General features: G+C 42.8%; 1 protein-coding gene across 2 annotated transcripts in view; it reads left to right on the top strand.

Moving 5' to 3' along the window:
- Window positions 1–369: 369 nt before the first annotated feature.
- Window positions 370–24,051, top strand: part of MTG2 (mitochondrial ribosome associated GTPase 2) — a 51,391-nt gene continuing 27,709 nt past the window's right edge. Inside the window, exons 1-5 of one of the 2 annotated variants that reach the window (XM_078651592.1) lie at window positions 370–515; window positions 6,226–6,442; window positions 16,891–17,038; window positions 21,441–21,556; window positions 21,646–21,864. In XM_078651592.1, the coding sequence (XP_078507718.1) occupies window positions 6,236–6,442; window positions 16,891–17,038; window positions 21,441–21,556; window positions 21,646–21,864 (690 nt within the window). In that variant the 5' untranslated portion in view covers window positions 370–515; window positions 6,226–6,235. Of the gene's footprint in view, window positions 580–6,225; window positions 6,443–16,890; window positions 17,039–21,440; window positions 21,557–21,645; window positions 21,865–24,051 lie in introns of both variants that reach the window. The other variant, XM_078651591.1, reaches the window with a different exon arrangement.

Below are 24,051 nucleotides of genomic sequence, written 5' to 3' on the forward strand. Positions count from 1 at the left end.
GACGGCCTGCCAACGCGAGCTCTCGCCACCCGTGACCCAGGGAACTGACAGCTGCTTCTCGTCCGTCCCTGCTCCGTTTCCTTTCCAGAATAGCCTGTCAGAAGCCTGGCCTGCCAAGTCCATGTGAATAACTCACTGCAGGAAGAAAACGAAACCAAACACTGTCACTCTACTAGCAGGTGACCGCCAGCACCGTCTACTCAGGGGGAGGGATATAACAAAACCACGTGCAGACTTCCCAGCCAATCAGCACCTTGGAATTCTGAATTGGGCACTACGATTGGTACTTCAATTCTAGTTGACTTTGGTAGTCCCGCCCACACCCATATGACTCCCAGAATAAGAACGGCAGTGGGTTGGTTGACGTGCGACCCGGAAGTGCTAAAATGACGAATAAGCGACATCCCTCCCTGGAACTGAAGATCAGTAATAGACATGAGGCTGTGTACATGGAAGGGCCGTGTATGTCACGGACAGTTGGGCTCTTTAGAGAAGTAATCACATCCGACAGATAGGTTACGGTTTTGCCTCTTGAACTATTCAAGAAACGTCTCAATCGTTTCCAAGGATTTTAGGAGAGTAAGTGTGTCCCGAATGTCTTCTATACAATACATAGCCGGAAAATGTGTATTTTCTCCCACGTCACGTGGTTAACAGATATGAGTGTATGTGGGTTCTACGTTGATTTGTACTGGGCAGTGTCCATTGTCATTCTTTGACCAGTTGGTCTCTTTCTGATGCCTGTCTGTCCTTGAGTCGCAGTTGGAACTGTCGTCAGGTATTCTACAAGTTTCAAATGTTGTGCAGTAACCTTTCAGTTTGTCGTCTTGGCCAATGGGTTGTGTAATTGTGTTTTATTACCTCTTTTCTATTTCTGAGATCCATTCTCCTGTATGTGGGTGCCCATAATGTTATGCTGGCAAGTGGTAATGCTTAGGTATTCCAGTTCATGTAATTCTATCAAATCTTTGTTTGGATTGATTATTCGGACCTGTGGTGCCTGGCAGCAAAGGACGTTTGTTCCATTCTTCCTAATGAGACTCAGAATTTCGAGATGTGCTTTTGAACACCATTTAAGTGGATAATCTACCAATTTGTGTTGTGTATCCATTTTTGGGACAGTTTCTGTGCAAATGTCTCGTCGTAGTTTCAAATCAGAGTGTAAAGAATTTCCTTGAGCGTTTTGCACACTACTGTAATGTGTGCTTCACACATTCCGCGTCCAAACACCCTTACCTTTAAAACCAAGGTTAACTTGGGCTTTAATTGGATGAAAAAACTGGGGGGGGTCTCTCAAAGGGGCGTGGTAAATGTAATTAAGGGCGTGGCTTAAAAACACGTAAGCTAAAAATCTGTGTTTAGCACAGTGTGCCGCCTGACTTGTATTTTGCTGTTCCTGTCATTGCGTCCAGATATATGATATAAGTCACATCATACCTACAAGTCAGGACTATTGGCTTTGTCAATGGTTGCTAGTTGCATAAGATAAATAAGCAGCAACTATCGCTTGTATATAATATTGAAAACACTTCCACTTAAAGCCCTGGTGGTGACACCACGACAATGTTGCTGCTCCTGAGTTTCAAAAAGAGAAGGGAAATCCAGAGAGAAAATGACTCTTTAAATGATTTCCCTTCCCCTCCGTGGTGCCTGCTGTCACTGCAGTCCAGAAAAAAAACACGGACCGCCTGTGCCAGGGCATAAAACGGAGCCCGATAGAGACCCGTTTCGAGGCCCCCCTTAAAAAAACTGCTGGTGCTCAGACCAGGTGAGACCCGGCCCACCTAAAGGCCGGAGGTTAACTATTACTAATCCTCATTACCTCTATCTCCATGCTTTCTTGTTCTTGTTTAGTGAAGTGGAATTAATCTCCTGTGGGGGATGTCTGGCAGCTGTGAATGCGTCGTATTGTTTATTATTATCTGGTGGCGCTTCAAAGATATGGAACTCTCTTCCACCGGAAATACACAGAATCTCCTCAACGATTGCTTTCAAACTGTAACTCAAAAGTTTCTTAATGAACAAATTCCTACCTTAATTGGGCTAGGTTCACCTGCTCAAGATCATTGATCCTACAACCATTGGACCTTCATTGGATGCTGCTCTTCTTAGTGTGCCCCCGTTTAGTATGCTATGTACCTGCATATTGTATTACTTTCCAATGCCTAATGCTCATATACAATTATTCATTAAAACATTTCTTCATAAAGACATTTATGAAGAAACCTCTGGTTTTTAATAATTTGTGTGATACTTAAATGCAGAATATATCGTGTGTTAATACTGTGGGATAGAATTACAATAATGATAAATGTCTTTATGAAGAAATGTTTTTATGAATAATTGTATATGAGCATTAGGCATTGTATTAATAACCCTTTAATTGGTGGGAAGAGGAAACAATAGAGAATGTATGCTTGTTATCCCGAGGGAGAATAAAGTAATAGATGTATTTGTGAAAACGATTTTAAACTCATTTGGTTTTTAATATAATAAAATAAAATACAGTGACTTTTTTCAAAACTTTCAGTGCCTTTGTGGTTCTACTTACAAAACAACAACATTGTGTTTATCAGATGAAGTCCAAAATTTAACAAAAAATACCAATAGGAAACCTGTTTGTTACGCTAAGTAAAGTAATGCAGTGCTGCCCAAGAAGCTATTCTACAAGTGTTGCAAATCACAGGAACTAGATAGGTATGAGTATTATGTAGCAGTTTGACCGACCACTGCTGTGTAATAGCATCCATGAGTTTAATCTTTACAGACAAGCGTGAGTATACATGGGATTCTCTTTATTTGTTCTTATTCAAAGATATTAATTTTTCTGGGGACACCTGAACTCAGCCTGATGATCTACCAGAAGCATCAATTTGTCTATATCAAAGAGAGAAACCAGGAGCGCTTAAATGTCCAGCATACATGCTCCTAACTAGAACATGAGAGAAAGGTGTATACAGTTACTTGTGAAAACTAGTAAAGAACTAAATTACAGGTCCGTGTTGTCCTGGGGAGTCAGCAAGGATTGTGACTAGCGCAACTCCTCCGGAGCACTTGCCCTCACACACCCAGATAGGTTCCATGCTTCATCATTGGGTGTGCTTCGTGTCAGGTAGGCACTGCAGTGCCCGACGGGCACCCACATGGGGGCTCTTTGCCGGAGATCTTTTCGTTGTGCTGTTTGTGAAGCCTGGGTGTAGGGCAAGTGTAGGCAAGTTCTTTCAAGGCACCTGGAATATGAAGCACCACTCCTCTGAGTAGAACAGTTATGACACATGGGAATTCTTGAATGTCCCATGTGATTCCTGATGGACAACCTAATCGGTTTTCCCAGTCGTGTGACAGCAAATCACCTGGACAGGAGTCATCTCTGTGCATTTGATCAAGAAGAGGTGTGTTGCTGTTAGGGTAGACTTTGCATTGCTGCAGCTGTTTCTCTATCCTGTGATTTTTCCATTTGTGGAATTACCATCTGACTTCATCAAAGAGCTCTGTTAATGTTTGCTGATGTTCACCTCAGAATGCTGGAAAGAGGGTACACTCAAAGGGTACCTGATAATAGTCTAGAGTCATAGCTACATCTCCTAACAGGTTCTTGATTGGTTGATTGCCTGTGTAATGCAGTTAAGGTTTTAGCCCCAGCTGCTGCTCTATAGTAACTTCTTTATATTTTACAGCTAGTCTTGGTTGAGTATTTAAGGAAAAACTGCTCAGTTGTTTCAAGTTTCCTGACTTTTTTTTATTGGTGAGCTCTTCGTTTGCTATTTCTTCTTCGTCTTAAGCAATCATTTTGTTGTTTCTTCTTTAATGGGTTACACTGTCCAGCGTCTTAGAAATATTACTTTACAGTGTTTCAAGGCTACTCTTAAAATGTTTTGTTTGTTGGCCCTCTTTGGACAGTGTAGGACGTTTTGACTTCAAACTTTCTTGTAACTAACTCATTGTCACGTTGTCTTATCCAGGCGACGATATGTTACGGCAAGATGCCGGGCCATGGGTGTTCTTTTATTTGACAAGTAAAAATGTATCAGCGAGTGGTCTTACTAGATGTGAGGTTCTAGGTCTAGGGTGGGCTTCAGTCTTGTATGAATATTGAATCCCTGCATGCCTTGATATGTTAGATGTTAAATGAAGTCCTTGTTTAAAACCTCCATGTGTTCCACTAGGCAAGTTCCCTTTTGTGCCCTATGCGGATACACTTTGCACCAAAACATGTCCCAAATTGATTTTATAAAGTAGCACCACTTCACCCCCTGTATGTCACGACCTTACAAGACTGGCACAGTGCCAATCTCTTAAAGAGGAGCAAGGAGTCCCTGCTGCACTCCACCTTCCCTTCTCTCTGCCAATGCTTTTACCATTTGAGTGACATGTGCCAAATCACCCTTGAAGCATGGCAGTATTAACCAAAAGTACTATCATAATAGCTCTAGGGCGTGCTTGATTTCTTCATTCCATCCTGAGAAGGTTTGATGTGCACACTGGTGCCACAGTCTACACCCTCTATTACTCTCAATCAACATCGAATCTCATACCTGAACACAAATCCAGTTTACGCTGTGCGAAAAGTATACATCACTAAAGAGTACAGTCAGAAAACAGTAGGAGATGGATTACTGAACTCTACAAACGGTTTTGGCTGGTTTAATTATAGGGTCACCAGTCGCATGTAAACTCTTGATGTGTGAACAAGTGCTTGCCTGCTTTGTGAGGGTGTATTCTCTCACTATATCAAATGGCTAATGGGAGGGCTGACACACAAGCTGCTTACTATGCATGAGGAAAGGACTAGCAGTTACTTCACACATCACTTAAATATGGGTGGGTGGACACAGTATTTCTAACTCGGAGTTATAAACTAAATAGCCACTCAGAATTGCAGTTTTAGCAGCACATTATTTTGTTTCCCTTTGGAATCTTCACTATATTTTTCACCTTGACTTTTTTTAACCGTGGCACATTTATGTTATGTAGTTAATTTATAAAGTGCAATTTACACCTGAAGGAACCTTTATGCTGAATGCATTAGGGGTGACTGGTATTGAATTAGTCCCAAATTATGATGATCTTTGATACAAAATGTATGTCTTTACTTTTCTTTCAAAATTTTTTTTTTCCCGTTGTATTTTTTCAATTTGAAACTAACATCGATAAAAATATATATAAAAAAGAGAATGCATTAGGAGAATAGAAAGGTTTACTGGTAATAAAGGAAAGTTTAAACCTTTTTCCGGAAGAGCAAATAAGACGTAATTGCTTTCAGTTCAGGTCCACAATAGGGAAGAGAAATTGGACAGTAGTTAGTCACATCAGTGGGATCATGGATGACTTTATTTAAGAGGTTTGACCATCGCTCGTTCTGGGGGGCAAAAATAGAGTGAAGGGCTATAGTAACTTTCTGATAAATGACCTTATTGAGGTCTTGAATATTTTTATTTAGATTTTTTTAATTGGAATATCGTTGACCTTGAAATTAATCCTAGGGAGAATTGTAAAAATGATCGGAAGGGCTTTCACATTTACTGTGTTGGAAAAATCTTCATTATAAGAGGGAATGGAGATGTCCTGTGCTTCATAAATCTTTGAGTATGGATATTTATGTTTGGTGTTAGGAAAATATGCAATATTAGCAATAAAAAAGTGAAACATTTCATTAAAGAAGATTGCATACAAAGGAATGGCGGGCATACTCTTTGGCAGTTTATTGATAATCTTAAATCTCTTCTTGTTTATTTGTAACAACTGTTAAACGATTAGGGGTAATGTTATTTACATGTAGATATACTGGTCTTTTTATCCAATGGCAGCCTCTTTTATAAACCGTTCTCTGGTTGAGGGACTAGTTGAGGTGCTATAAGCACTCAACTTGTCTAACCTGTAGTTTAAGTTTTAAAGAGTTCTTCTGTAAACCAAGGGAAGTCCTTTGATTCGCTGAGCCTTTCCGAAGTGAGTGAGAGCAAGAATGAGAGAGCGAGATCATATGAGAATGTTATCTGCAGTTGACTAGGGGAATTTTAATGCCAGTCCTTGGGAATCAAAAAAGCACTCTACAAATGGATCCTATTTGGAATGTTGAAGAGCTCTTTTAATGGTTTGTTGAAAATACCATCTGCTAGGATCCAATGTCAAATCTTTACAAATAAATAAATAGTTCGACCACTGAGCTGAAAACAAGTTCCCTCATATTCAATTGTAAATTGCAGTGTCTTTTTTGCACCTGTGCAGGTAGTTGAGCATGCTGAGGTCAAAGGTCCTGTCCAGGAGAGCTTGGAGTCTGGTGGATTGTCTGTTGTTAGGAAGACAGGATGCCTGCTCATCAATAAAACCAAGAACATCGTTCCAAGATCATTGGATTTCCCTGAAAAATATCTCTACGAGCTGTGCGCATTGTGCAAAGAGACATGGGCTAGGGAAGAACAGAGACCTGTCTGAGAAGAAACTGGTATGTTGTCTGTGACTAAATATACCGTCCTATAAACAAAATGGCATTTTTGGCTGTTTGTGTGTACTACTAATAATCTTTTGCTACCTTGAGTTTCATGGAGGCCTACCATTTCAACTTAGAGGCTCCTTGTTCTAAGCAAGTGGCATGTCTTCGTAGCTGCACATGCGTGATCATTCCTCGCACTGTGAGCAGCTGCACTTAAACCACGTTTTGCATGTGTCCATCCAGGAAAGATTCTCCAGTGACTAGTACAAATTTGCATCACTTTAACCATCGCAAGGCAATGCTTTTCATCCACTACCTGCATACAGTGTCAAAGCAGCAATGTGCCGCTACCCTTTAGCAAACTCTTTCAGTTTGTTACACAAACCCTGATGTACGGATACATCTCTTTTTGATTGATATTGTCTGACTCTTCTCTCCTACTTGACAAATATTTTTTTCCAGTGTAATTTGTGCATATGTGCTGCCGGCCTTTCAGGATGTAAGTATGCATGATCGTGACTGCCAGCGGTGCACAACAAGATGCCATTGCTGCTTCAGAGGCTGCCTCTGCGCTTGTATTTGTGCACATCCATTTCCTACCAGGTGACAAGCTCTCTTTAATTTCAAATCGAGAAGTTGCTGCGGCATTCTTGCCTTTACCGTTTACAGAAGAAAAAACTGTTTTTACAAATACATACACACCTTTAGAAACCTCTGTATACATTTCAAAAACGTTTTTACCTTTTTTTTTTTGTTTGCCTACCCAAAATAAACCCCTTTAAACATCTGTCCGCTACAAAAATCTGAGTTTTCATCCGAACACTAGTTAAATAGTTCACTAAAATGCTTCTACATAGTAGCAACAGTTTATAAGTAGCACTAGTTTGTCTAAGAATTTCCTGTATCTTTAAAGAAAGAAGTGGATACAATCTAAAAGAAAGATAAATATCAGTAAAAAAATCCATATTTTATATTGGTTGACATCTTTAAACAATCAACCAATCAATCATGATTTGTAGATCGCAGCTAATTACCGGTGAGGGTATCCAGGCCCTGGGTACCTGCTGCGATCAGTCGACGAGCCATGTCTTGAGCCCCTTTCTGAATTCTGTGAGAGAGGGTGCTGTTCAGAGGTGGATGGAAAGGTCATTCCAAGACTTAGAAGCGAGGTAGGAGAAGAAGCGGCCTCTGCCGTGGCTTCGACTGATGTGAGAGTGCACGAGGGCGGTGGAGCACAGGTGTCTGGAAGGTTGGTGGAGGGTTAGGCGATGATTGATGTATGCTAGTTCTTGGCCGTAGATGGCCTTATAGGTATTAGTCAGCATCCTGAATTGGCATCTTTTCTGGACAGGGAGCCAGTGTAGGTTCCTGAGGTGGGAGGTGATGTGGATCCTTTTGGGGAGGTTCAGGATCAGTCTGACCGTTGAGTTCTGAATGGCCTGGAGTCTCTTCAGTAGTTGGGTGTAGATTTATGCTTAGATTGCTTTGCCATAGTCAATAAAATGACATTGGATTTGTTTCTTTTAATTATTCGATTTTCCAATATTATCTAGTACGATACATAAGGCAAAGATAGGTCAATGCATTTGAGGGGTTAGAAATTCAGTGACACTGTGGTAATATATATACTCTTGTGGGCAGTAAAACAAGTTGGTGGTCCTCATAGATTATACCACGTCTAAGCCTACACTAGTGTGAAGAGCGTGGTACATACTCCCACAGGGCAGACAATATGACCCAACAATAGTACAACCCTAGTACTTTCGCAAGGTTGGTAGGGATTGGTAATAGTTGTACATCTCTTACCCATCTGCTCCCTGTTTGTTTAATACAATAGTAACTTGAACGTTTTTTTTAGTGTTGTGAACTACCCTGTGTATTGACCAGGGTATTGGACTGCACAGACTATCCACTAGCTTCCCAGTTTCCAAATGCACTCAACCCTTCTTTTTGCATTGCAGAAGTTGAGGATGTAGGATAAGCAGTGGCAGCTCCTCCGCTAAGGCGTAGGAGCGTCGCTCCAATGAGAATATCCAAAAGGTAAAAATAAAATGATAATAACTCCTTGTTAAAAAAGTAGATGTATGCGCACAACCTTGTGTTCGGTATACATGTTTTCAAATGAACGTAGAAGATTTATAAGCTTTAGAAGTGCTCCCGGGGTATCGCTCTCCGGTCTAGAGCGTGAATTGAACTGATATCTGCTGTGGCGCACCAGACATGGGGTGAGTCCCCCTGGGCACAATCAAAACCTTGTGAAGGATTGTCACTTCAAATGATTAAAAATGAACAAAATAATCCAAATTTTGTAGTTGAATATTCCTTTTATTTTTTCAATCTTTTTCAATATTGTGTGAACATAAATTTCAGTCCGTAGCAAAAAATTGGCAACAAAATCTCTAAATCATGATTGTCCTCCATTGTTTTATAAATCCCAATGCATTTCGGGTTCTTGGCCCTTCCTCAGGGGTCAAATTCGTACGCTGTGTGGTATCTCTCATGTGTATGCATATTTTGCACTACTGTTATACTCGAACACTTCCAATACCGTTTTTAGGTCGAGCTAGACGTAAGCAATGCAAAGCATTGCTTAGTCTGCGAAGACATCTATTGTCACCCGTTTCTGGGAATGTGGACAAGAGAGGGTGCACGAGCGCAGATTGCACCTCGTGGGCGCGCACGGCGCCGTGCCCCTCTCCTGCCTCGGAAGCACCAACACGCATGCGCATACCCAGAGACACACACACACAAGCACCCATGCACGCACCCATACATACAGAGAACCCACCCCCGCCGTCGCATACACACACACTGCATACACACACTGCATACACACACGCTCCCCCCTTACCTCACCAGAGACACACACGAGCGCACATACACACACGCACGCATACAGAGAACCCACCCCCGCCGTCGCATACACACACACACTGCATACACACACGCTCCCCCCCCCCCTACCTCACCTCACCAGGCTCTTTTCTTGTCCTGTTTCCATGTGGGCTCCTTCTGCCCGGCTCCCGATGGATGGGCGGGCGGGTGCCGGAGAAGCGACCAAGAACACTCTGCGCCTGCGCGGAAGTGCACGCGCCCGCCTGACGTCACTTGTTTTGCTTGTTTGCTATTGGTAAGGTTCCTGCGCCCCGCCCGGCACGAGTGCTTGCTCAAAGCAAGAAACTACATTTCCCTGTTTTTTTTTTTTAGTGGTTGCATTGTATAAGTATTTGTTTTATCCGCCCTGTTATTTCCGACTACTATAAATAAAAATAGCGCTGACGGTGATACATGTTGCTGAATTTTTCAATGCGGCAATGGTTCGGTCGCGCATTATTCAGAGGCTACTTAATTCAGAGATAATTGTATTTAGATTAGAAAATAATGTACTGCCAGCTCGCACCCTGGAAAGGTCACACTCACTGTGTTGTCTCTGGCAGGTGTGAAACGAGCCGGAATTGCTAAAAATGTCTGCGTCAGGCAGTTTCCGGGAAAGGAAGAGTTAAAGGCTTCACCGGAATACGCAGGAATATTTCTGTAGGCCGCGAAGGCCCAGTGACAGTCGGCATTATTCACTGTCACGGGGGCCCCGGGAAACACTTTATTAAGTTGCCGTCTGCGACTCGCTAATGGGGTTAATTATTTAGGCGCCTTTATTTACGATACATCTCTGTCTCTTGTCTGCAGCGCGGCTACAGCCCGCAGCCGCTGGAAAGGGCTTCAGAGAGGCCGGCGGTGGGCGGATACTCATTAATAACCCCCTGAGCTTCAGACCGAGACCGCGGTGCGCCCGGTTTCCGCCACTGCGCAGTCCGTATAGCTGCCTAGTAGTCCACTGTCATTTGTAACACACCTGTTTTTATTCCTTGAGCCAAGATAACCACTTGCATGCTGGGGCTTTTAAATCCGTGCCTCGAATTATAAAGCGGAAGTAAAGTCTAACCGGGATCCCAGCCAAGGTTATCCATGTGCAGCAGGTGCAGTGGCACCGGAGCCCAGGGCCCATAGGATGAAGGACCCTCTGGACCTCAATTGGGGCATTATTCACCACATAAGTATGTAGGGACATGGGGGCCCCACTGTTGTTTATATTTGTGTCATGGTCTACTTTAATATAGAGCTTGGTGCAAAAGGTGTATGTCCCTTACTTATTTATGTACAGCAGGTGCAGTGGCACCGGAACCCAGGGCCCATAGGGTGAAGGACCCTCTGGACCTCAATTGGGGCATTATTCACCACACAAGTATGTAGGGACATGGGGGCCCCACTGTTGTTTAAATTTGTGTCATTGTCTACTTTGATATAGAGATTGGAGCAAAAGGTGTACCTCCCTTGCAGCTAAGCTCTCCGGTTTCCAGTAAATGGCGCGAATGCCGAAGGCGTGAGCCTGTCCAAGGTCACGCTGTTACAGAGAGGTTTCTCAGGGTTCAGTTTAAAAGCTCCCTTTATTGTTCTATAACATTCCCTACCACGACCTTCTTCCTCCTTCCATCCATTTGTGAATGAAGAGCATGAATTTGAAGGCAAATAAATCTAGTGTATTCTTTTCTAGGCTTCACGTAGGCGGTGATTGCAAACCCATATGTGACACCATGTGTGATCTATGACATGAGAGGAAATGGATATATAATTGAAGATGATTGGACATGTGCTGAGGGTCAAGGTTCAAGAGCTGATGAGGGACTGGCTGGATCTATTCATAGCCATCAAGTGATTCCAGAGAATCAACGAGCATGATAGCTTTGTTGGTCCTGCTTCTTACCCTCCTCATCGTCTCAGCTCTTTGTAATTGAGATTCTGAAGGCATACTCAGAATGTTAAAAGATAAAATAATATTTTATTTTGCTTCATTAGTTAAAATCTTTGCAAATACATAACAAAAAAGAATGTTAAAAGGAAAATTGCTAATTTCGAGACTGCAACATTTTCTTGAGTCAGAACTGGATTTATCGATGTTGGCACCTGGTGCGACAGTCTTTGTTGGCAAGTCCCAATGACCTCCTTCTTCACCCTCCAACTGTGTCCCTCCTATCCACATAGCCCCTTTTTCACATGTATTTCTTTTCTTTTATACCGCTGTTCCCTCCAATGTTGGGTGTCAGATAACTTTACACTTCACACACACTTTGTACAGAGACAATCATATGGGTGTATATCAATCAATAAATCATTCAGGTGGCTTGAGGCCCTTCCTGAATTGGGGCAGTGACGGTGATTGCCTGAGGTGGAGAGGCAGGGTGTTCCAGGTCTTTGCTTCGAGGTAGGAAGAGGATCTTCCTCCAGCCATGATCTTGCGGATACGAGCGACTGTAGCCAGGGCCAGTTGGGCAGAGCGATGGTCTCTGGTGGGTGCGTGGAATGGGGAGGTGGTGGTTAACGATGCAGGTCCGCGTCGTGTAGGGCTTTGTTGGTCTGTTTCAGGAGCTTGAACGTGATTCTTTTGCTGACTGGGTACCAGTGGAGAACTCTCAGGTGTCCGGTGATGTGGCGGCGGCAGGGGATGTTGAAGATAAGTCTGGAGCAGACATTCTGAATGCTCTGCAGTTTCTTGAGGAGTTTCTGGGTGATGCTGGCATAGAGTGTGTTGCCATATTCAATTCTCCTGCTGATGAGTGCGTGGGTGAAAGACTTTCTGAACTCAGTGGGGATCCACTTGTAGAACTTTCAGAGCAGGCACTGCGTGTGGAAGTAAGATTATTAGACAGCGTCGATTTGACGGCTCATGGTGAGCAAGGAGCCTAGGATGTTGCTGAGGTTTCGTGCATGGCCTGTGGGTGTGGAAGGGGGGGGTCTGAGTGCTAAGCGCCACCAGGAGTAGTCCCAGGCAGAGGGTGTGGAGCCCATGATGAGGACATCGGTCTACCCTGAGTTGAGTTTGAGGGTACGTATAGAAATGTTACAAAGGAGAACTACAAGGTGTATGACTCACAACTCATACATACTGGTAGGCATAACTTGAGACTCCTTGGTCTTGAGAATCGCAAACCCAGGATTTTAAAACGTACACAGTTGTTTGGGTTGGCTTTACTAATAATTTCTTTCTACCGAAAAGAACAATTGTTAGCATCCTTAGGATAATGAAAGACTAAAATGTAAGTTTCTCACCTATGCCATGCAGTTTACATGTAGCGCCTTAATGCCAGTTCATAGCTCAATGTGCTACATTATGATTATTATTTATTAATTGCAAGTAACAAAAGGATCTTTTTAACAAAAGCACAGCAGTAACCTGCTGAGCTATCTACACAAAATACCGTTCTGTGATCTGCATGTTACAGATCAGTCAGTTTGATTTATTGTATCAGCATAAAAAGCCTTACAAACATTTTCCAATTAAAAACAGTCCTTCATAATAGAAGCTATATAAAAAAACTTTTCATATTTGGGCTCAAGAAGGTGATATGCATAGAAAACAACGTATGTCGGTGTGATTAAAATCACACAATCTTGCAATTAAATGTGTGATTAAAATATGCATCATTCAACGTTAAAACAGGCAGAAAATGATAATTGCACAGATGTTGTTAATAGTAAGCAAAGACAGTAATAAAGTGCAAATCATAGTAAACCAGTTAAACTGGATACTGGCGCCAGAAGACGTAAAGTGCTAGCACTAGCAGTTATAAAGTGCCCAGATTAGTAAACTACACACTGGTATAGGGCGAAGTTCGTTCTGTTAAACAGGGATGGAGGCGATTATGCAAAATTACGCACACAGAGCATTTTATTATAATGGAAGTTTCGATATTGATACTAAGCCGGTTTATCAAATCCCTACAGAGATACCCGCATGTTTCGTAACTGGCTGCGCTACATACAGCTGCACATCAAACTGTGAGCATTTTCTGATATAAGGGATTTGTTAAATACTTCTGTTGATTGTTTAACAGCCTGCCACATCCCTCAAAGGAAGGCTGATGCCTTGTTATAAATATCCTCCCTGTCTATCCTATTGCATAACTCAAGCGCGCCCACAGTGTTGCAAGTACAACGCAAAGAAAGGCTGCAGCCATCTGGGTCGGAGTTAAATATATTTCAAAACAAAGAAGAGCAGGTGGATTTTAGTATCATCTCCGCCTACAGGGCAATGAAGATGGAATCCTACTCTCATGGCCGTTTTGTTTTCACGAAGTAGGGTTTAGATGGGAATACCCCTAATCTGAACATGTTATATACCCGCCTTCTTTGATTAAGCTATATTTTATCCAGATAATCTTGTTACCTCTTACACATGCTTTGCAGCAGACACTTTTAACCCTTTGCGCTACTTTATGATGAGTCAAAACTGCTATTTGACAACACTCTGATCTCTCTCCAGCAGGTACATTATTCACCAGAGTTATCTTGACATTTTTATTGTTGCCCGAAAATTGAAGGGCACACAAGGAGCTCTGCAGAAGGTTCTTTTTACCCCATAAAATATATCAAAATCTAGCATCGTCCGCTCCCTTCGGAAAAAGCAAGCACAAGCGAAGGTGTCAAACAAGATACGGGGAACCGTGTGGCAGAGAGTTCACCTAATAAACTCACTGTCATTCAGAAAACATAGCATAATATTACTGGTGGTAACATTCTATTTGGACTGTCCTATGAACAAGCAGGAGCCTTTCTCTTTTTTTCCTATATTAGGAAACGCTCATTCATGGATGAGATTGTCATGTGATTGTCTTTGCTTACGAGATGCAAGGCTGCCATTAAAAAAGGAGCTGTTATCTCCAGCCTTGCTTCTCGTAAGTACAAAGTGCTTGTTTACACACCACTTGCAGGTTTTTAAAACATATAATTAAAAAGCATTGTCATTTAAAATGCCAACAGCTCTAACTCACGCAAATGCGAGACCTATTGCATTGCAAATGCTTGTTTGGTATGACGTGGTTTTACATTTGTCACTTATGTTTTTGCTGATTTTTGCCTTACAGAATTTGTGGTCGGCCATTTTGCAAAATAGAGATAAAGATAGAGAGGGACCCCTTAAACTAGGCAAGGGAAATGAGGTACTTAGAACCGACAGAAAATGAATTCCCTTGACACACTATTACACAGTGCTGGCATGTGATAAACAACTTTGAAACAACATAAACTTTACTGTATTGAAATTGTTAAAAAAACACTATATTATCACAAAAATCATTGGAGCTCACATTCCATTGTACACGTCATCAAATCATTAAAATTGAACAATGCTATTTAAAAGATAAAATATTTCACATGTAACATATACCATACATCTAAATCACTAAGGGGACTTTGTTCTCCCTGACCAACAAAAGGCAATTATGACCAGCATAATCAAGACATCACCTCATGTAAGACACAATTTTTGTCATATACAGATGCACATCTCATCGGGCCCATGGACACGTCAATTAATACATTGCCTTCATCAGTATTTAAATATTATCGTGTCTGTCCTTCGATTGTGCAATAAATCAGCGTCAACGCATTTCGATGGTTCATATAACTGTCTCCATCTTTATCAAGACTTAAAAATTGGTTGTCTCAATAATTAAAACGATTATTATGTAGATTTTCCCCCAAACAGAACAAATTACAGCATTATTGACCACAGTGACTTTTTTTTCTTGATCTTAAACACATCACATGCGTACATTCTAATCAATTGGCTAAGATCTATTTATTAGTGGAGCGTCTTGGGTAAGATATTCCATAATCCCCTGCTCAAGGTATTCTGGGTGGTATTCCCATAATTCAACCACTACTATACTCCTCCGTTCTCTTAGTATCCTATTGTGTGAGAATCTTCATGACACATGAATTCACAAATTTCCCTATAAAGTGCGATATTCTGATCATATAATCAATACAGTTACTATCTTTATCTAGCGAACTATTTTAAATCCCCCTTCCCCCTAGGTCTGGCTTTATACATATGTCTCCTCCCCCGCTATCTGGTGGGACTCTCGCGTCTCGACATAGTGGTGGTAAATGATGTGAAAGATGGTAGATTTGCTTGCACCCATTGTTCTATCTATGGCTAGGCAATTAAAAGGCCAGATTGGTTCATTGTTGGAGGAATGCATTAGGACGGTGGACGATCTGTGGATAAGTGTGTGCACTACACCTTTCTTTCCAGCAAAGTTCAGGCACATTGTGGAGTATCCTGCAGGTAATATGAGGTCCAAGATGGTCTATGAGGAATCAGTAAGCCATGTTTCTGTTAAGAATGGAGGGTCAAGGCCAAGAAAGGAAATCTCATCTAAAAATGCAGTATGGTGTTTGGATGCCGATATACAATTGTGGGGAAGGTATTTGATGCAGGAGTAGTCTTCTTCCAAGAAGGGGGAGGAGACCGTTGAGATTTGAACATGGTTACTAGGGTTTGATTTGGTCCTATTAAGGAGAAGCTAGTGGATTCTGCTGATCGTCCTGACTGTAGTCTTTTGAAGAAGGGATGGAAGGCAATTCGAATTTCAGCTGGAGGATCATGCGATTGTATGTACTTCTCTGATGGGGAGTGTGAGGATATACACAGCCATGGTTCTTTCTTACTGCGTGGAGTAGATTTTGGATGCGTTTCAGCTGAAGTGAGTAATCGGAGTGAAGATGCATTTGTGAAGATGCATTTGTATCACATTTTTGGGGGATTGGAGGTGAGATCATATTCAGCTTTCCAGGGGGTGCAGGGATTTGGCACTATGCCGGAGTTCGGTTGGCTTCGGTCTGTGTTGAAGTCAAGCCACTGAGTTTGTTGTAGCTGAGGGTGAGGGACTATAAACTGAAATACTACTACCTGCTATACCAAATGGGTTAAGAACTTGAGCAAACAAATGAACAAAGTATCCATTTGACCTGTGGGGCACATATAGTCTTCAGCTGAGCCTTATTCATGCGTTTTCCAAAATTACTGGGGATTAAGTTTGTGAAGGCTAACCAGGGTAGGAGATAGCACAGAGGGGGATAAAGTGTGTAGCTCCACACACATTTGTGATCAAGAGAACTCCCCTGTATGTCAATTTAACTGTGTTGTATTAAGTAATGTGACAGTAGTTTTTATTTTATTTTAAAGACGAGCACTGGGCTGAACATTAAAATAGTTGTCTGTTGGTTGATTGAGTTCTCACCGCGGGTCCACCCACATGATAAATCTATGAATGTGCGCCTTCGCTACCCTGAGAATCAAGAGCAGAAAGAGGGATAGTTGGCCCACTTTGTAGTGGCATACTGTAGTGGGACAGACCCATCACTCCAGGGGAAAACCACTTCAAACTCCATGATCGGGCCCTAGTAACCCCCTGTCTGCTGTGTTGGCCTCCAAATTGGGTCCGAAGGGCTACCTGCTTGTTTTGCTTACTGCTTTTTTTGTTACTGTTGAGACGTGATTGATGAGACCACGTTTCCAGGTTTGAACAGATGTGCTGTCTGGTGCAGAGTCTGCCAGTTTGTTGTGCCCTTAAGTCTGGCTGCAAATTAAGAGATCTCATTACCCAATGCTTGTTTCTTAGACACGCCACTTTGTAGACCACCGCAGAATCCGTGTTTGTGGGGGACAAGGAGGCAAAGGCAACAGCTGTTTCCACAGTGAACCCCGGAAAGAATATGGGGGGCCAGATGGTGGGGATGGAGGAGACGGCGGTGATGTTATCCTCAAAGGTAAAAACATTGGTTATTTGTACTGTAGAAGACGGCAACTCTCACCTGCCTCCTGTGAGGGTACTTTTTCCCCTTTTCTCTCTTAAAAGTGATTTCTGTTTAGACGGATCCCGAAGCGTTTTAAATCTTCTTATTACAAATATTCTTTTCTTCAGCTTCTTATGCATAGATTAACTCCGCAACCTCCTTCCCTCTTCAGAACCCTCTGTGATCAACGACTAGGGCTAGTCCTTCTTTAAGGCGAGGATAGACAGCCGTATTGGGAGCCACACTGTGAAGCGAAAATGGACATTTCTGAGTGTATAAGGAGCACTCCAGGGGGCACAATTCAAGATGCATGGAATGCTGAAAATCTTAACACTGCTCCTTTCAGCCACCACCAGGTTGCGTATGTAAACCTTTCACAAGTCTGTGACTTGGTGCACTGCTGACAGCTGCTGATTACCAACACCCAGATGTAGAGGGTTTTATTTAATTTATTTATTTTAGAGGTTTTATATAGCGCTGGCTAGACCCAGAGGTATCGGAGCACTTTACATGAGTTTGAAGATAGTAACAGTAAAAAACAATATTACAACAGCATGGAATAACAACAAGTTAACAAAAGAGAAACCGCTTGAAATTATACATAACAAATAAACCGATAGATAGTGCAATAGCTATATACATATATAACATGGAAATGGGAGATCGAATTCAGGGCGCAATTTAAAACCCCCAATATTTATTGAGGAGGAGCATTTTGAGGTCTTTTTTTAAAGCTCATATAGGAAGGGTTGCATCGCATGTCTTTGGGGAGGGCATTCCAGATGTTTGGGGCATTTTCGGATAAGGAGCGTGATTGTGTGGATTTCTTTTTTAGCGGGTTGTGGGACTAGGAGAGCGTTGGTGCTTCTCATAGGTCGTGTGCTGCCCGCTTTGCAGAGTTTATTGGCGAGGTATGGCGGTGTATTTTGATGGAGGACTTTGTGGGTAATGCAAGCAGTGTTGTAGGCGGATCTGCCTTCGATGGGGAGCCATTTAAGAGCTTTGAGGACTGGGGAGATGTGGTCGAAACATTTGCAATCTGTGATGAGCCTGGCTGCAAGGTTGAGCACAGATTTGAGTGGAGCTAGGTGGACCTTGGAGATTCCGGTGAGGATGGCGTTGCCGTAATCAATTCGCGAAAGGACAAGTGACTGGACTACTAATTTAAAGTCACCAGTTGGAGTAAAGGATTTAATTTTCTTGAGATGACGGAGAGTGAAGAGGGTGCCTTTAGCCGCATGTATGATGTGAACATTGAGAGGCTATTATTGACGGAGATACCAAGAGATTTTACTGAGTTGGAGAAGGGGAGTGAACAGTTGAAGGCATTTAGGTCGGACATCCAGGTTTGAAAGGGGAGAGGGTTATTTGTAGGGGAGAAGAGAATGATTTCAGTTTATTTAGGGTTGAGTTTGAGATGATTTAATTGGAACCAGAATTGGATCTTAGTGAGGGTGTTGTTAAGGTGTATGATGTCCGCGTGGTTTTTGATCTTATAGTAGAGTTGGGTATCGTCGGCATAGAGGTGGTAGTTGATTCCAGCTTGTTTTTAGAATGAGTGTGAGGGGTTTCATAAAGAGCTTAAAGAGAGCGGGAGAGAGAATAGATCCCTGGGCGACTCCTAGGGGGACCGGAGTGGGGTTAGATAGACTGTCGTGAATTTTGATTTGCTGTGTTCGGTGTTGTTGATAGGAGATGAACCATTTGTAGGCAGTACCATTGAGGCCGAAACGATCTCTGAGCCCATTAAGTAGGACGGAGTAGTTGACTGTATCAAACGCTGCAGAGAGATCAAGGAGGATAAGTAGGCAGGTCTCGCCATTATCGAGGGAGTGGTGGATGTCATCAACAATGTTAAGCATGGTAGTGTCAGTGCTGCAGCCTTTACTGAAGCCTGATTGTAGGGGGTCCAGTAAGTAGAAATTTTCGATGTGTTTGTCTAATTGGAGCAGGACACATTTTTCAAGGGCTTTGGAAAGAAGGGGGAGGTTAGAGATGGGGCGGATATTGTTTAGGTCATTGGGGTCAGCATTAGGTTTTTTAATAATTGGAGTCATTTGTCCAAGTTGAAGGGAGATAGGGACACATCCTGTGGCAAGGGAGGTGTTGGTGATTGTGGTCCAAGATGGGGCAATGATGTGCTTTAGGTCTTGGACAAGGTTAGATGGGAGGGGGTCTTTAGTATGGGAGGACGGTTTAAGGTTAACAATGATGTTAAAAACTTCGTGCTCAGTTACAGGAGGAAGTTATGCCAGTAGGCATTGTTTTTTAGTTGTGAGTTAGGGTGGTTGGTTTCAAGAGGTGTAGTTGTGGCTAAGCGTGGGGAGTAGTTTAGGGGAGGTGTAGTAGTAGTTATGTGTGAGGAGTAGTTAGGGTGAGGTGCAGTAGTGGGCAAGTGTGAGGAGGGATCAGGGGGTTTGGGGAATGTGGTATGAGCTTTTGAGGTGAAGTCAGGTGTATGTTGGGAGTTGGTTGGGATCTGTGTTAAAAGGAAGGATTGATCTATTTTGACAATTTTTCCCAGAAGAAGTGGGCAATTTCTTCACATCTAGCAGTCGAGGCCATCGGATTTGGTGGTGCGGATGATGTTTGGTAAGAACGATGTTGAACAGTTCTCTAGGACTATTTTTGGCCCGATCGAGTTGTGTACGGAAGAAGGATTCCTTTTAGTTAAAAATGTGTTTCTTGTATGTAGATCTAGCTAATATGAGGAGTGCCAGATGTGAGGGACAGGAATGCTGTCTCCATGTTGTTTCCATCAGTCTTAATGAGCGTCTTTCGTTGTTGAGCACTGAGTTAAACCATGATTTGGAAGGGATATTTCTTTGATTTTTAGGTTTAGGCGGGGCGGATTAGTCAAGGACATTAGGGACAGCTTTAATATAGTGTTCAGAAAGCTCATTTGCGTTTTGTGAGGGAGGAGTAAGGAGAAGTTGAGCTTGGAGTTTAGACTCCAGTTCACGGGAGATACGTTTTTGATTTCTGGTCCATTTCCTAGGTTTGATGATTTGGGGGGGGGGGGGGGGGGAAGAGGGGAGGGGGGTGCAGTGGTAGCAATGGTGAACAGTATGAGATGGTGGTAAGACCAGTCGATGGGAATGATATTGGTCAGGATGCCAAATCCTTATTGGTAATAATGGCGTCCAGGATGGCTCCTTTAGTGTGGGTTGGGGACTGGCATAGTTGTTTGAGGTCATTAATCTCAAGAAGATTAGTGAGGAGGGTGGTTGTGGGATCATCAGTATCGTTCCAGTGGAGGTTGAGATCCACAAGGAAGAGAATTTTTGAGTTGTAGCTTCAAGGTATTCGAGGGTGGAGTGGACAGAATTGTTAACAAGAGAGAGCTGAAGTTCGTTTTGAAGATTATGGCAAAACCACCCCTATTCTGTTGGGTCTGTCTTTTCTAAGGATAGAGTATCTGGGGGTGGTGGGGGGTGGAGTAGGTCAAGTATGCTCGTTGAGTGGTCATTGTGCCAAGTTTCCGTGAGGAACGCGATGTGAATAGATTCGCTTAGGATAGTTTCAGAAATGTCAGTGTCATGTCGTTCGGCAGATCGACAGTTCACAAGCATGCAGGCGAGAGGTTTGGGGTTGCTTGTGGGGGTGGGCAGGAGTGGATAGCGGTGAGTTGAAGAGTCTGTGTGAGACGGGAGAGGAGGGGATTCTGTTAGTCCCCAGAATAAAGGGGATATTAGAGTAGGGGAGTGAAGGATTGTTGATTGATGAACTAGGATGGTAAGAGTTGCATAGGTCGGACGGGGAGAGATGTCTCAAGGTGCGGCAAGGCCTATGAATACGGCAGCGGAGAGGGGTGGTTCTCCACTCCAATAATTTTAGTTAGTGGGATTTTTTCAGCTGGAGTAGGGGGAATTTGCACGGGTGAGGAAGGTTCTGGAGCTGAGGGAAATAAAATCTTCTCTAAGTCGAGAGAGTTCAATCGTCAACTTAGAGAGATCGCGTTATATGTTGCGTAGAGTCTGGGTTATTAGAGTAAGGGGGAACACTGTTGGGGAGTAGGAGGGCGATAGGGAATGGTCTTTGTTTGCTGCGGAGGGAGGACAGTTGTGTGTAAGGTGTGAGAGGTCAGTGGGGATGGCATGAGGAGTGTTGAGGCTGTTGGGCGTGAGGGGGTGGCGTGATGAGGGACTGGAGATTTAAGATCTCCGGGAATGAGGTCAGAGAAGTTATAAGGGCGTGAAGAGTGTGGAGAGAGACGGCGTCCGGGTTTAGGTGTGGTGTGTAATTTGGGGAGGTGGGATAATGGATTCCGAGATGGAGAGGGTTGAAAACAGAATCTCTTGTAGTAATGTAGCTGATTTGACAGTACCCCTTGACCATTAGACGATAGTTTCTTCTTTTGTTTTCTTTTCTTTAGTGGACAAGCAAGTTAAATCCTTAGCATCGGTTCTGACAATCTATCGGGGACATGAAGGTTCTAGCGGCGGGAACAAAAACTGTTTTGGAGCCAATGGTGCAAACATGTACATTTCGGTAAGGCCCACCTTTCCATCAAAGCGAGATATGTCTTTTTGAAATGATTTGATGTACATTTTTGGAAACTTTTGTATTTGTTGTTTCAGGTCCCCCCTGGTACTTTGGTAATGGAAGATGGGAAAATAGTCGCTGACCTGTCTCAGCCAGGGGAAGAGTATGTGGCAGCCTTCGGAGGAGCTGGAGGAAAAGGCAACCGTTTTTTCCTGAGCAATGAAAACCGAGCGCCTATGACGGCCACACCGGGGGAGCCAGGGCAAGAGCGAGTGCTGCAGCTGGAATTAAAAACCATGGCTCATGCAGGGCTGGTAAGCTGTTTGTTCGGTTGTCCATTTGGACTTACTGTCTCATGTCTTAAAATTCTAGGCATTTGGCCTTTTACTGCTGCCTGTTCCTTACATATGTGTAGATGCTTTGTAAGAATAAGAAGTTTTTTTCGAGTTTACCCAAAGGATTCATTAAAATACTGCAACTTTGAGTCAATTTACTAATCTACACACAGAAATTGGATTGGAGTGGGGGTGATTGTTTTGGATTGAGGTGTGGTGGATTGGAGTGGGATCAATTGGGATGAATGGGAGTGAGGCGGACTGTTTTGGATTGGAGTGGGGCGGACTGTTTTGGTTTGGAGAGAGGCTGATTAGAGTGGATTTGGGTGAGGTGAATTGGATTGGAATGGATGAATGGATGTATGGAAGTGGTGCGGACGGGAGTGGGACGAAGTGTTTTGGATTGTAGTGGGATGAAGTGTTTTGGAGTGGAGCAGACCATTTTGGTTTGGAGTTGGGCAGATTGAAGTGGATTGGGGTGGGCGGACTGTTTTGGATTGGAGTGGATTGATTTGGGTGAGCGGTTTGGAGTGTGGTGGATTGGTCTAAGTTGGATTGGATGGAGTTGGGCGGATTGGTGTGGGGTGAGGTGGGGTAGATTGGAGTGGGGCAAATTGGGGTGTGCGAATGTGTTAAAACATCATTTCTGAAATTACTCCTAAAAAAGAAACCATGTTGCTTTGCAAGAAGATAATCCTCATCTTTTGAGAACAGCATCCACGGGCAAGTGAGAAAAGAAGGCTTGGCAAAATAAAAGAAAGTTAACTATAGAAAAGAAATCTTTGGAATTTTGTTTATCCTTTTGGACAAGTTTTTGTCAGTCACACATTTTCTGCTTAAGGGCACTAAAAGTTAAACAGAACAAAATAGTACCTCAGTCACAAGTGGAGCAGCGGACGGGTACTGATTAAGGTGAATCAATCAGTGCATTGTCCCTTGTCCACAGAGAGGAACGGAAATTATATTAGGCCCTCCTAGATGAATTACAAGGCTGTAAAGAAGAGTGCCATGCAAGCCAATAAATGGTAAGAAACGGGCAGGCTGCAAGCCATTTTTGTTAGCAATAGTGTGTCGCAAGAAAGACGCATGCCTTTTCAGGCTTAACCATAAAAATGACAAAATAATGAAGTAATACATCACCAAATGTGCCGCATTACGCCTAATTTGGCCCTTCCCTGCCGGATAATTTCAGTGGCACTGTATATGGTATAAAATAAAACCAGGGTATGAAAGTTAAATGATATTAGCGGACGCAGTACCTATCGTGCCATCCACAATAGTGGCAATGTAAATGTGGTTTCAGGCTTACACTGTCGAAGTGTCAAAACTGCAGTTTGATCTTTCAAAATAAACTCTCTTGCCAGGTCAAAACTCCCTTTTAAATATTAATAAGACACCCCAATGCATGCCTTATAGCCCACAAGGCCCGGGCATGGTAATTCAACGTAGGAAATGTAGACATTTAATGTTAACACGTTCGTACAGTGTCTAGCACCCAAAAGCAATTTTTTACTGTGGCAGGCCTAACATTCCTATCTAGAAAACCAGAGTACAGATTAACATTCTAATACCATTGCACAGAAATGGGACTAGCTATAAAAATAATTAAACAACAATTTTTAATAATTATTAAAAAAAATCATTACATTTTAAAGGCCCATTTTTTATAAATATTAAGGAAAAGTCACTTTTAGAAAGTTGCCTTTAATGTGCTTAAGTTGCTGGAGGCTAATTTGCATTTGCTCTCCAATTTCTCCCAGCCAGGGATTAGTATTTGAATAGTTGTGAATGAGTTGTGAAATTCTTCCTATGAGCTCACTGTGACTGGCAGGTCGACCTGAATAGGCAGGGATGACTCCTTGAGTTCAGCAGAATGATGGGCAGTGTAAGCATCTTTTTTGAATGACATTACAGTGTTGAATCCTGCTTGGCAGGTATGCTGGGTTTACATATAACCCTTAGGGCACACTTAAAGGAAGAAAACTGGATGCCACAACAATTCTTGTGTATCTACTGGTTGCTGGAAAACCCTGCTTTTGTCCTGCCATGCTTCGGTCTCGGAGTTTATTTGGGTGCAACTATTGCTTCAAACTGGATTTTGTTGTTAGATGTGGGAGGACACTATGACTACCATAGTACTCTCTCTACACACACCTGATCCCTCAA

This window comes from Lissotriton helveticus, chromosome 7, assembly GCF_964261635.1.
Source record: "Lissotriton helveticus chromosome 7, aLisHel1.1, whole genome shotgun sequence".
Taxonomy (NCBI): domain Eukaryota; kingdom Metazoa; phylum Chordata; class Amphibia; order Caudata; family Salamandridae; genus Lissotriton; species Lissotriton helveticus.